Source organism: Canis lupus, chromosome 16 (assembly GCF_011100685.1).
Source record: "Canis lupus familiaris isolate Mischka breed German Shepherd chromosome 16, alternate assembly UU_Cfam_GSD_1.0, whole genome shotgun sequence".
NCBI classification, from domain to species: Eukaryota; Metazoa; Chordata; class Mammalia; order Carnivora; family Canidae; genus Canis; species Canis lupus.
In genome coordinates, this window is record NC_049237.1 from 28,013,104 (window position 1) to 28,027,224 (window position 14,121).

A 14,121-nucleotide genomic window follows, 5' to 3' on the forward strand; every position below is an offset into this window, starting at 1 on the left:
AGTAATCACCAACTTTTTGCAATTAGTCCCCATTTAACACACACTAATGCAGAAAATTTCCATGTTGTGCTCTCTCAATTACCCAAACATTGTAAGAACAATGTTTAGAAGGTCTCCTACCTTGGGCTGCTGGGGTGCTGGTGAAGGAGGTGACTGAGAGGAGGAGCTGCTGGCCCATGACGAAGTACTGTCATTCATGTAGAGATTCCCAGGTGGTGCTGAGGGTGCAGCTGAAGGCCAGGGGTAACGGGTTCCCATTCCATAAGCACCAGGAGAAGCCCATGAGTCCTCTTGTGGTCGTACAGTTGGTCCTGGTTGTGGAACACTACGATTACCATCCCCATAAGGATAATGAGGCAGGGCCATTCCAGGGTTCTAGATTGAGAGGAAGGAAATATGCTGGTCACTGCTAAAAAAAAAAAAAACCCTTAAAGTAACAAAAATACTCTAATATAAACAGACTGAGATGCTTCCTTTCTGCTTAACAGAGTATACATTAGAGGCTACTGGGCTAAGCCGTAGCATCTCTAATTAGCCATAGTTATTTCTCCAAGCCTTATAAAAAGCTTGGTTCCAAAGATATGAGGGGCAGATTCAGTGACAAACTCAGAGGGAAAAAGCTTAAAATTCAATGGCAAAAGCATAGCATGTCTGTCCCATGATATTATAAATGAGTGGATCCTTATGCTATAATGAAACACAAATATACATGATTAGAACTCCCTTTGAAGTGGACAGAAAAATAAACATGGTATCACTTGCAGAATTTTTTTTAAGTTCAGTGAAAGGCTTGAACTCATGACCCTGAAATCAAGACCTGAGCTGATATCAAGAGCCAGATGCTTAACCGACTGAACCACCCAGGCACCCCTCACTCATAGAATATTAAAATACAAAAACCCACCAGAAAACCGCTCACCTGTGAAGCAGGATATCCTGAGACCTGCCCCCTAAGAGGGGCTGCTTCAGTCTGACAATCCTGCTGAGGATACAGCCAACGGGAGACTGGGGCTGGGCTGTTGCCAGGTGAACGGTAAGTGCTTGGAACCTCTGGGGAGTAATTGCTCTGAGTATATCCAGGTGTGTAATAAGCCCCAGAGTATGAGGCAGTATTTGCCCCAGGGCCAGTGGGGTATGGTGGGCCATATGCTCCATTTGTATAAGAATTCAAACTCTGTAAAAAAGCAAAGTTGAGAGAAAAAAAAAAAAAGATGACTGAATAGAAGAACTGAAATGCCCTGGCTTAGTACTAAACTTTAAAAACTTTGGTAAGGAAAAAGATCAGTAACTAATGAAAATATGAACTCCCTAAGCAATCTCTGAAGCATTCTTTCTCTCACATATTATGACCACATATTAAATGCAGATTATCACTGTAGAGTCTGTGTTGTAACAATGAGAGTATGCTGTAAAGCATGATGAAGTGATGACCTCAGAGCAGTGCTTCTCAAACACTTCCATAAGTATACCTAACAATTCTACCTAACAGCAGAGAACTTGTGCCCACTCCCTGGGAGGGGTTCTAGGAAACTGGTGGGAAGGGCTAGACAAAGAATAAATATGATACAACTGAGAGAAGAGAAGACTAAAGAGACAGACCTAGCTCTGTCTTTGACCTCTCTGAGCTTTAGTTTCTCCAATAAAATTGGAAATCATAAACTTACCTTGTAGGATTACCATGAAAATTAAATGAGATGATATATATATATATATATATATCTCCATAGCATAGTGTCTGGCCCTAGTATGTTCAATAAATGATAATTATTTATAATATCACTGTTGTCATTATTATGGCAAGATCAAGAAGTGAAACCAGATCTGACCCCAAAGCCCACGTTCTTTTTTTTAAGATTTTATTTATTTATTTATTTATTTATTTATTTGAGAGAAAGAGAGAGAGAGAGAGAGAGAGAGAGAGAGAGAGGCGCAAAGACACAGGCTGAGGGAGAAGCAGGCTCCATGCAGGGAGCCTGATGTGGGACTCGATCCCGGGTCTCTAGGATCATGCCCTGGGCTGAAGGTGGCACTAAACCACTGAGCCCCCCGGGCTGCCCTGACCACAGTTCTTAATAGGCTATATTTTACAACCCAATTCCTCTTCAAATTGAATGAAAAAGTGTTACAGGTTCTAACCAATGTCTTTTTGTATCATGGTTTCTCAATTCAGAATGCTATCAAAGGACTTCAGTTTTCTTAGAATCTTGCCAGTTCTTCAAACTGTTAAACACAGCAGAGCTACCATATGACCAGCATCTCCACTCCTACATATATAATCAAGAGAACTGAAAAAACATATGTCCACATAAAAATAAGCACACAAATGTTTATAATAGCATTATTCATAACAGCCAAAAAGTGAAAAAAACCTATTTCTATCAACCGATGAATGGATAAAATGTGTTATATCCATAGAATGGACAGTATTTGGCCACAGAAAGAAACAAAGTAGCAGTACATTGCCACAACATGGATCAACATTATGCTAAAAGAAAGAAGCCAGTCACAAGATATCAAATATATGATTCTGTTAATATGACATGTCTGGAATAGGCAAATCCATAGAAATAACAAATATATTAAAGTTTGCCAGGGGCTAAGGGGAGAGAAGAATGGGGTGATAGGTACATTGTTTTTAACTGGGATGATGAAAATGTTTGGGATGATGGAAATGTCTGGAATAGACAATGAGGACAGATGCAGAACCTTGTGAATAAAATAAAAACAGATTAATTGTGTACATTTCAGGGTGAATTTTATGAAATATGGCTAAATTATATGCATATCACATTAAGCAATAACAATGCCTGCTTCTCAATTTCAGTCATAGGAATGCAGATGACACAAATACAATGTTTTTTTTTATTTTGTATCCCACAGTCTCCTATCAACCTTATCCTAAAGTTCATGTACACATAATCATTAAGAAAAATCAACTGCGGGAACCCTGGGTGGCGCAGCGGTTTAGTGCCTGCCTTTGGCCCAGGGCACGATCCTGGAGACCCAGGATCGAATCCCATGTCAGGCTCCCAGGGAATGGAGCCTGCTTCTCCCTCTGCCTATGTCTCTGCCTCTCTCTCTCTCTCTCTGTGTGACTATCATAAATAAAAAAAAAAAAAAATTAAAAAAAAAATCAATTGCTTTTATGTTTTTTTAAGTACATAAATCTTGCTCTAAACTTTAATAGGGGGACGCCTGGGTGGCTCAGCAGTTGAGCATCTGCCTTTGACTCAGGGCATGATCCCGGAGACCTGGGATTGAGTCCTGTGTTGGGCTCCTGGCATGGAGCCTGTTTCTCCTCCCTCTGCCTGTGTCTCTGCCCCACCCCCCCATGAATAAATAAATAAAATCTTAAAAAAAAAAACAACACTTTAATAGGCTCTTCTAGCTCAAAATCAATCTTAAGGGACACCTGAGTGGCTCAGTGGTTGAGCGTCTGCCTTCAGCTCTGGTTTTCATTCCAGAGTTCTGGGATCAAGTCCCACATCAGGCTCCCTGAGAGAAGCCTGCTTTGCCCTCTGCCTATGTCTCTGCCTCTCTGTGTCTCTCATGAATAAATAAAATCTTTTTTAAAAAATTAAAAAAAAAAAAAAACTACAAGCTATTCAAGAGGGCCTGGGTGGCTCTCTGTGTCTCTCATGAATAAATAAATAAAATCTTAAAAAAAAAAATCAATCTTAAAGGCATGTATCACCAAATTAATGAGAAAAAAGGGAAATGATTTTTTGGTAATGAACTAATTATTCAGCCCCATAAAGAAACTTATTTTTAGGGATCCCTGGGTGGCTCAGCGGTTTAGCACCTGCCTTTGGCCCAGGGCGCGATCCTGGAGACCCGGGATTGAATCCCACCCACATCGGGCTCCCGGTGCACGGAGCCTGCTTCTCCCTCTGCCTATGTCTCTGCCTCTCTCTCTCTCTCGCTCTCTATGTGACTATCATACATAAATAAAATTTTAAAAATACTTAAAAAAAAACTTATTTTTATTATTTCAGCCCCCACACCAACAGAAAATTAGAACAGAATTGAACATAGTATTTGACATTTGAAAACTATCAGGAGAATTACATTAGTATGCTTTATGGTGATCTGAAAATTTAATTCTGCAGAGAACATCAGTTTACAGAAAATTCTGACCTGGGTCTAAAATTCAAATTCTTTGAAAGCTGCTTAAATGCAGCTGCTTTAAAACTGTATATACTGGGCAGCCTGGGTGGCTCAGTGGTTTAAGCTCCTGTCTTCAGCCTAGGGCTTGATCCTGGAGTCCCAGGATCGAGTCCCATGTCAGACTCCCTGCATGGAGCCTGCTCCTCCCTCTCCCTCTGCCTGTGTCTCTATCATGAATAAATAAATAAAATATTAAATAAACAAACAAACAAACTGTATATACTACAGAAGCACGTGGCTGGCTCAGTAGGTAGAGTGTATGACTCTTGATCTTGGGGTTATAAGTTCGAGCCTCACATTGAGTGTAGAGATTACTTTTAAAAAATTGTATATACTACATCATGTTTTTAAAAATTATTTTCAAAGGGCACCTTGGTGGCTCAGCAGTTGAGCGTCTGCCTTTGGCTAGGTCATGGACCTAGGATGGAGTCCCACATTGGGCTCCTACTCAGCGGCAAGCCTGCTTCTCCCTCTGCCTATGTCTCTGCCTCTCTCTCTGTGTCTGTCATGAATAAAAAAATAAAATCTTTTCTTAAAAAGTTTATTTTCAGTGGCGCCTAGCTGGCTCAGTTGAAAGACTGTGCAATTCTTGATCTTGGGGTTTGGAGTTTGAGCCCCACATTGGGTGGAGAGATTACTTAAAAATAAAATCTTTTTAAAAATTTAAAAATAAAAATTACTTGCATTTAGAAATATGGTATATAGACAGGAAAAAAAGTGGAAGGAAATATAAAAATGTGACAATTATTGCTTTACTAAGGTGGCCAGATGATGGAAGACTAACTATAAACATTTCCTCATTTCCATGATGATACAACCACTGTGACAAGTAATTTGGCTATACTTAATAAGCATACACACCAAAACCTCAAAATACCAAACCCTAGAGAAGTTCTTGCCTCAAATGTGTACAACAAAAAAAAAAACAAAAAAAAAAACAAAACAAAAAAAAATGTGTACAACAAAAAAGTGAAAACAATGTCAAGTAAAAAAGAAAGCTGCAGGAGAATGCTAATATGGAACTATTCACATCAAGTTTAAAAACATGGTAAATAATACTATGTAAACGCACATATTAGTAATACAGCATAAAAACACATATGAGATAATAAATATAACCTCAGGAAATAGAAAGAAGTATTTTATGTGACTTCAACTCTATTTGTTTTACTTCTTTTTAAAAATCTGAAACAAAGGCAGTCCGGATGGCTTAGCAGTTTAGCGCCGCCTTCAGTCCAGGGTGTGATTCTGGAGACCTGGGATCGAGTCTCACGTTAGGCACCCTGCATGGAGCCTGCTCCTCCCTCTGCCTGTGTCTCTGCCTCTCTCTCTCTTCCTCTCTCTCTCTGTCTCTCATGAATAAATAAATAAAAAATCTTAAAAAAAATCTGAAATTCTTTTTCCAAATGCGGCAAACTGCTGGACAAAAAGATGTACACATTTTCTGTTCTTTTTCAGTATGCTTGAAATATTTAAAATTAAATATTTGTCCTAAGAGTACAATTTTTTGACACCAAAAGAAAAAGTAACAAAAGTAAAAATAACAAGTAGGAACTACATCAAACTAAAAAAGCTTCTGCACAGCAAAGGAAACCACCAACAGAATGAAAAGGCAATGTACTAAATAGAAGAAAATATTTTCAAATCAGATATTTGATAAGAAGTTAATATCTAAAATATATAAAGAACTCATAAAACTCAATACCAAAAAAGCAAACAATCCTATTAGAATAGGCAGATGACCTAAACACTTTTCCAAAGAAGACCTCCAGATGGCCAACAGGCACCTGAAAAGGTGCTTCAACATCACTCATCATCAGGGAAATGCAAACCAAACCACAATGAGATATCACCCCACACTCGTTAAAATGGTTACTATTAAAAAGAAAAGAAATAACAAGTGTTGGTGAGGATGTGGAGAAAAGGGAACCCTTGAGCATTGCCGGTTGGAATGTAATTTGGTACAGCCACTATGGAAAGAAAAAAGTTTGGAGGTTCCTCAAAAAGTTAAAAATAGGGCAGGCCCAGTGGCCCAGCGGTTTAGCACTGCCTTCAGCCCAGGGTCTGATCCTGGAGACCTGGGATCAAATCCCACGTTGAGCTCCCTGCATGGGGCCTGCTTCTCCCTCTGCCTGTGTCTTTGCCCCTCTCTCTCTGTGTCTCTCATGAATAAATAAAATCTTAAAAAAAAAAAAAAAAAGTTAACGATAGAATGATCCAGCAAAGCTACTACTTATAACATATCCAAAGGAAACAAAAACACTAACTTGAAAAGATACCTGCATCCCCATGTTCATTGCAGCATTATTTTTTAAGATTTTATTTATTCGAGAGAGAGAGAGAGAGAGAGAGAGAGAGGGCAGAGACAGGCAGGAGGAAAAGCAGACCCCATCCAGGGAGCCTGATGTGGGACTCAATCCCAGGACTCCAGGACCATGCCCCGGGCTGAAGGCAGGCACTAAACCGCTAAGCCACCCAGGGATCCCCAATTGCAGCATTATTTATAACAGCAACCTAAGTATCTATTGATGGATGAATAAAGAAACTGTGTATATATAAACAATTTACTATTATTTGGCTATAAAAAAGGAAATCTTAAAAAAAAAAAAAAAAAGGAAATCTTGCCTCTTCCAACAACAAGGATCAAAATAAGTCAGAGAAAGACAAATATCAGGGCACCCGGGTGGCTCAGTCAGTTGTGCATCTGCCTTCGGTTCAGGTCATGATCCTTAGGTCCTAGCGAGAAGTGAGGAATCTGCTTTTCCCTCTCCCTCTGCTACTCCCCCTACGTATGTGCTCTCTTTCTTTCAAACAAAGTAATTAAAATCTTTAAAAAAGAAAGAAAAAGACAAATATCCCATGATTTCACTCATATGTGGAATCTTAGGAAAAAAAAATCTTACATTCAGAGAACAGACTGATGATTACTAGAAGTGGGACCAGAGGTACAAATGGGTGAATGGAGGGTCAAAGGTACAAACTTCCAACTGTAAGTCATGAGGATGTTATACACAGCATGATGACTATAGTTAATACCGTACTGCATACTTGAAAGTTGCTAACAGAATAAATTGTAAAAGTTCTCATCAGAAGAAAAAATTGTAATTATATGTGGTGACAGACATTAACTAGACCTAATTGTGGTGATCATTTCACAACATACACAAATAGCAAATCATTACATTATATACCTGAAACTAATATAATGTTACATGTCAATTATATTTCAAAAAAAAAAAAGTCAAACTTAAAAAACTAAGTACATGGGATGCCTGCGTGGCTCAGTGGTTGAGCTCCTGCCTTGGGCCCAGGGCGTGATCCTGAAGTCCTGGGATCAAGTCCCGCATCGGGCTCCCCGCATGGAGCCTGCTTCTCCCTCTGCCTGTGTCTCTGCCTCTCTCTCTGTGTCTCTCATGAATGAATTAAAAAAAAAAAATCTTTAAAAATAAAAATAAAAATAAAACACTAAGTCATTTTATATTTTTTGTTTCCAGGTCCTAAGAAGTAATATATTATGCCTTAAGGTATCTTGTATAGATATTTGCCTAGATATTTCTTTACTTCTGAGTCAAAAAGGAGTCAAAGGATAATTCTATCAGACTTTATTATTCTATCCTTTATTAGGATAGAATCCGATAAATAACAAAACGCCACACACTGACATCTCCGCGGGTTTTGAAAATAAACCAATACATTAAGAAAAAAAAACCTAGGTCACTTGTTGGTGGAACATCCAACTCTTGGTTTTGGCTCAGGTCATAATCTCAGGATCCTGAGATCAGCCCCCAGGTCAGGCTCTGAGCTCAGCCTGTAATCTGCTTGAGATTCTTTCTCCCTCCTTCTCCCTCTGTTTCTCCCCCCACGTGACACACCTCTCTCTCTCTCTCTTTAAAATAAATAAATAAAATCTTTTTAAAAAATTTCAGGAAGTCTGTCAATTTTAGTTCATACCTGGCCTTGCATTTCCGGTCTTACAGGATATGTACTTGGGTATGGAGCTCTATGTCGTGCAGGAGAATTCCAATAATTAGAATTATAGTTAGAATAAGGTGGCTGGTCCTAAGGGGGAAAAAAAGTCACTTTTAATAATATTCTCATATCATATTGAAAAGTTGATAGAGGTAAGTATAATTATCAAAAAAAGAGCAAGAGACAAAAAGCAATAGAATCCTACTATAAAATCACTCATTAAATTATTCTCATATCATATTGAAAAGTTGATAGAGGTAAGTATAATTATCAAAAAAAGAGCAAGAGACAAAAAGCAATAGAATCCTACTATAAAATCACTCATTATTAAATTCTCATCAAATTGATGCAGAAATATTATATGGTAAATCACATATCCTATAACAAAGCAATTATTGACTATCTATTATAGCCTGTTCTTATGCATTATGATACCAAATGATATATAACAGAATTCTACTATGCCAACATGAATAGCAAAACCAGAGACCTAAATTCTTTTATCCTCTCCAATCATCAACCCCATATCAAATTCATTCATTCATTCATTCAAGATTCTATTATTTATTTAAGATTTTTTTGAAAATTTTATTTATTCCTGAGAGACAGAGAGAGAGAGAGAGAGAGAGAGAGAGAGAGAGGGGCGCACACAGGCAGAGGGAGAAGCAGGCTCCATGCAAGGAGCACAATGTGGGACTTGGTCCCAGGACCCAGGGATCACGCCTTGAGCCAAAGGCAGACACTCAACCGCTGAGCCACCCAGGCATCCCCATCACTATAATTTAATTCGCACAAGATTATAGTTTCTTCCAATGTTAGAAGCAATATTTGCCTATCTTAAAAACTTTGGAGCTTGAAAATATTACTTCTAAACTTTACTTCAAAAACATACATCTGCAATACTCCTTTGCCTGCCACATTAGGTTTTTCCTTTACTTTCTGATATGGCTACATTTCGGCTGGCAGCCTACAACTAACTCAAGTATCAGGAATTGATAAAGACCAATTACCACTCCAAGAAGAAAGTCTAGGGCAGCCCCTAGAAAGTCTAGGGCAGAGGTTTAGCGTTGCTTCAGCCCAGGGTGTGATCCTGGAGACCTGGGATCGAGTCCCACGTCAGGCTTCTGGCATGGAGCCTGCTTCTCCCTCTGCCTGTGTCTCTGCCTCTCTCTCTCTCTCTCTCTCTCTCTCTCTCTCTCTGTCTCATGAATAAATAAAATCTTAAAAAAAAAAAAAGAAAAGAAAGTCTAGCTATGACATTAGTCTCTACAGCTTTGCACTCCCACTGAAGAGTTAATACAATGATTTGCAATAAGCCCATAAAAACTTTTTTTTTTTTAAAGATTTTATTCATTTATTTATGAGAGACACAAAGAGAGAGAGGGAGAGGCAGAGACACAGGCAGAGGGAGAAGCAGGCTCCATGCAGGGAGCCCGACGTGGGACTCGATCCCAGGTCTCCAGGATCACGCTCTGGGCTGAAGGCAGGCGCTAAACCGCTGAGCCACCCGGGCTGCCCCCATAAAAACTTTTTAAGGGGGATCCCTGGGTGGCTCCACAGTTTAGCGCCTGCCTTCAGCCCAAGGCATAATTCTGGAGTCCCGGATCGAGTCCCACGTCGGGCTCCCTGCATGGAGCCTGCTTCTCTCTCTGCCTGTTTCTCTGCCTCTCTCTCTCTCTCTTTTTCTCTGCCTCTCATGAATAAATTTGCTTTGAACTTTATAGTTCTAGTTTTAAGCTTAAACAAAATCTTCAGATTGTTTAATAAATTCACTGGCAGTTGTAATCACAGAGAGTTTAATTATCACCATCTTGGCTTAACTGCACTACTTATCAGTTTCTTTTTTTTTTTTTTTAACATTTTATTTATATATTCATGAGAGATACAGAGAGAGAAGCAGATATACAGGCAGCAGGAGAAGCAGGCTCCCCGGGCCCGGGGAGCCCAATGCAGGGCTCGATCCCAGTGAGCCAAAGGCAGAAGCTCAACCACTGAGCCACCCAGGTGCTCCTACTTAACAGTTTCATAATGCTTTGTTTTCAAAGCACATAAGTATTCCATATGACGTTATACAAACTAGCCAAGTAGCATCTCCTTTACATAATACAGAAATATAGCAAGATTAAAAAAATTTTATGGGCAAACTTCAGATCATACCTACTAAATTTCTCAAGCAGGCAGATGCCCCTAATTAATGCCCTCCCTTCCTTTTCCTGGTTAAAGGGTAAGCATTTGGCTAATTGTTCTCTCCACCAAGAATTTGAATCTTAGTAGTAGAGACGAAAAAACAAGATTTGAAGCTGACTCACCCCAGCAGTGGTGAACTAATATCTAAATCTCCAGAACTGGGATCCCTGGGTGGCGCAGCGGTTTGGCGCCTGCCTTTGGCCCAGGGCGCGATCCTGGAGACCCGGGATCGGATCCCACGTCGGGCTCCCGGTGCATGGAGCCTGCTTCTCCTTCTGCCTATGTCTCTGCCTCTCTCTCTCTCTCTCTCTCTGTGTGACTATCATAAATAAATTAAAAAAAAAAAAATTCTCCAGAACTGCCCTGGTTTCTGTTCTCTCTTACCAACTCTCTTTGGTCCCCCACATTTTCACTACTTCTCCACTCTTCTATCCCTCACCCCACACACGTCCTCACTTCCTTCCTTACTCACCTTCCCAGTCCTTTGCCTCTGCTTCCCTCAGATATACTTGCCCTGCAAAAACCCAACCCAGTTTATTTTTTTTTTTAAGATTTTATTTATTCATTCATGAGACACACAGAGAGATAGAGGCAGAGACACAGGCAGAAGGAGAAGCAGGCTCCATGCAGGGAGCCTGATGAGGGACTCGATTCCTGGGCCAAAGGCAGGCGCTAAACTGCTAAACTACCCATAGATCCCCAAACCCAACCCAGTTTAAACCCAACTGTTCACTAACTTCACATCTGCACTTCCTCTAAATACTGGTGGAGAGGGGCAACTGGGTGGCTCAGTGGTTGAGCATCTGCCTTTGGCTCAGGTCGTGATCCCAAGGTCCTGGGATCAAGTCCTGCATCAGGCTCCCCACAGGGAGCCTGCTTTTCCCTCTGCCTATGTCTCTGCCTCTCTCTCTGTGTCTCTCATAAATAAATAAAATCTTATAAATACATACATACATACATACATACTGGTGGAGAGAAACACTATAAGCTCTTTGGTTTCTCTCTCAATTAGAGACCACAAATCTCAAGTAGACAGGACTGCCTACCAACCATACCACACTTCCTTAGGATGTTCATCTCACTCTCCATAACAATTATTTTACTCTTCTTGCCCCCTCAAATCTCCAATATCCTTTTAGCCCACCCCTCATTTTTTAACTGACAACTTTATCTCATATTCCACCTAAAAAAAAAAAAAAAAAAGGAAGAAGCAATCAGAGAGAAACACCATCTTCCTACTTATAAATCAAATGCACCCTATCTACCACTGTCTTCCCAGAAAGTGTGATGTGCCTCTGGCTCTATTAAAGGCCAATCCTGGGGCAGCCCGGGTGGCTCAGCGGGGTGAGTCCAGGGTGTGATCCTGGAGACCGGGGATCGAGTCCCACGTTGAGCTCCCCACATGGAGCCTGCTTCTCCCTCTGCCTGTGTCTCATGAATAAATAAAATCTTAAAAAAAAACAAAACAAAACATGAAGGCCAATCCTTTCCCCATAGGTGTGTGGCCCACATAACCTCTTTCCGTCTAAAGAATTTCATTCCTGTAGTTAGTCTATCTTTCCTCAACTCTTCCTGGTTGAGCAGATCATCCCCATTACAACACAAACCTGCCCTTAAGAGTATCCTAAGCAAATATTTAAATATATATTTAAACTACCATAACAGTGCAGCAAGTGAGTGGCATACCAATCAGTAAGATTAACAATAACCTACCCAATAATTGCTAAAAATGAATGATAGGGAATCCCTGGGTGGCTCAGCGGTTTAGCGCCTGCCTAAAGAGGTATTCCTCTTTTGTATGCCTGTCCTCTACCATGAGGCCAGCATTTGCCATATAGAAGCTGTGATTTCAGTGTGAGTCCCAGAATGAGAAGACACACAGGCAAACCAACCTAGAACCTGGAGTCACTACAGCAAACTCACAGAACACGAGCAAGAAATAAACACTTACTGTTGCAAGCCACAACTCTTAGTTGTTTTTTACTACAGGAAAAATCAGAGAATCCAATAACTAAATATCAAGTTGGTAATATAACCATGCAGGAAAAAAGAATTATTTCAAATGACTTTTAAATTATAGTACTTTTACTGTACATCTTCAGTGGAATATACTCTCAGGATAAGCTGAACTGCAAAGAAACCTAAACCTGGGGGCGCCTGGGTGGCTCAGCAGTTTAATCAGCTGACTCTTGGTTTAGGCTAAAGTCATGAACTCAGGGTCTTGGAATCAAACCTAGCACTGGGCTCCCCACTCAGTGGGAGTGTGGTCAGCGAGAGCCTGCTTGAGATTCTCTCTTGTCTGCCTCTGCTCCTCCCCACTCCACTCCTTTTCTCTCTCAAATAAATAAATCTTAAAAAAAAAAATAAATTTAGAAATTTAAACCTGTACTCATTAGTTAAGCTAGTCAACATAGCAGCATTATTTTTATTAACATCTTTACTGAGATAATACACAATTTGACCATTTAGATTGTATAATTTAACAGTTTCTAGTATATTCACAGATAAGTACATTATCAGTTTTGGAACATTTTCAAAACCTCAAAAGGATACACTGTTACCCTTTAGCTATATCCTCCTATCTCCCCATTCCCCCTGCTCTATGCTACTACTAATCTACTTCCTAACACTATAGATTTGGTTATTCTGGATATTTCATATAAATGGAATCACATATAATATCTTGTGACTGGCTTCTTTCACTTAGCACAATGTTTTTGAGGTTCAACTATGTTGTACCATGTATCACTATTTCATTCTTTTTTGTGGCCAAATAGTATTCCATTGTACACAAAATCACATTTTGTTTACCTATTCATCAGTTGATAGACATCTGTATTGTTGCCACCTTTTGACCACTATGGCTAATGCTGCTATAAACATTCATGAATGATTTTTTTTATGTGAATATACGTTATCTTGGATACTGGAATTGATAGGTCATATGACAACTGTGTTTAACAATTTGAGGAACTGGAAGCTGTTTTCTAAAGCAGCTACACCAATTTACTTTCCCATTAGCAATGAATGTGTTGAGTTCTGATTTCTCCACATCCTCATCCATACTTGTTTTTCTATAGTTTTGTTTTTTGATAGCCATCCTAGTGGGTGTGGAATGGTATCTCACTGTGGTTTTGATTTATGGTTCCTTCATGACTAATGCTGTTGAGCATTTTTTTCATGTGCTCATTGCCCATTTTATGCCTTCATTAGAGAATTATCTATTCAGACGTTTTGCCAATTTTTAAAGTGGGTCATTGATATTTTTATTGTTTAGTTTTAAGAGTTCTTTATAGGATGAACTCAGCGGTTTAGCGTCGCCTTCAGCCCAGGGCGTGATCCTGGAGACCGGGGATCAAGTCCCACATTGGGCTCCCTGCATGGAGCCTGCTTCTCCCTCTGCTTGTGTCTCTGCCTCTATCTCTCATGAATAAATAAACAAAATATTTAAAAAATAAGTTCTTTATACATCCTAAATATATTTAGTCCCTTTTCAAATATATGATTTGTAAACATTTTATACCTTTTCACTTTCTTGATAATGTCCTTTGAATTACAGAAGTTCTTCATTTTAATGAAGTCAGATTTATCTGAATTTTTCTCTTCTTGGTTGTACTTTTGGGGTCTTATCTTAGAAAACTGTTAGGCAGGAAGCTAGGCATGAGCAACAGAGAAGGATGGACCTCAGACATCTGACAGAGAGTCCCAACCGAGGACTCCCCAGGGAAAACCACATTCCACCCATCTAGCATCAACTTGGAGTTACTACATCCTGGAAGAGGAGGAGTTCATTTTGCT

At 39.7% G+C, this 14,121-nt stretch overlaps 1 protein-coding gene across 3 annotated transcripts in view; it reads right to left on the bottom strand.

Annotated features, from left to right (window-relative positions):
- Nucleotides 1-14,121, bottom strand: part of BAG4 (BAG cochaperone 4) — a 38,055-nt gene that overhangs the window by 8,192 nt on the left and 15,742 nt on the right. For all 3 annotated transcript variants that reach the window (XM_038560080.1, XM_038560082.1, XM_038560081.1), the window contains exons 2-4: nt 8,119-8,226; nt 920-1,174; nt 121-375 (exon numbers count right to left, since the gene is read on the bottom strand). In XM_038560080.1, coding sequence (XP_038416008.1) covers nt 121-375; nt 920-1,174; nt 8,119-8,226 — 618 coding nt within the window. The remainder of the gene's footprint in view (nt 1-120; nt 376-919; nt 1,175-8,118; nt 8,227-14,121) is intronic.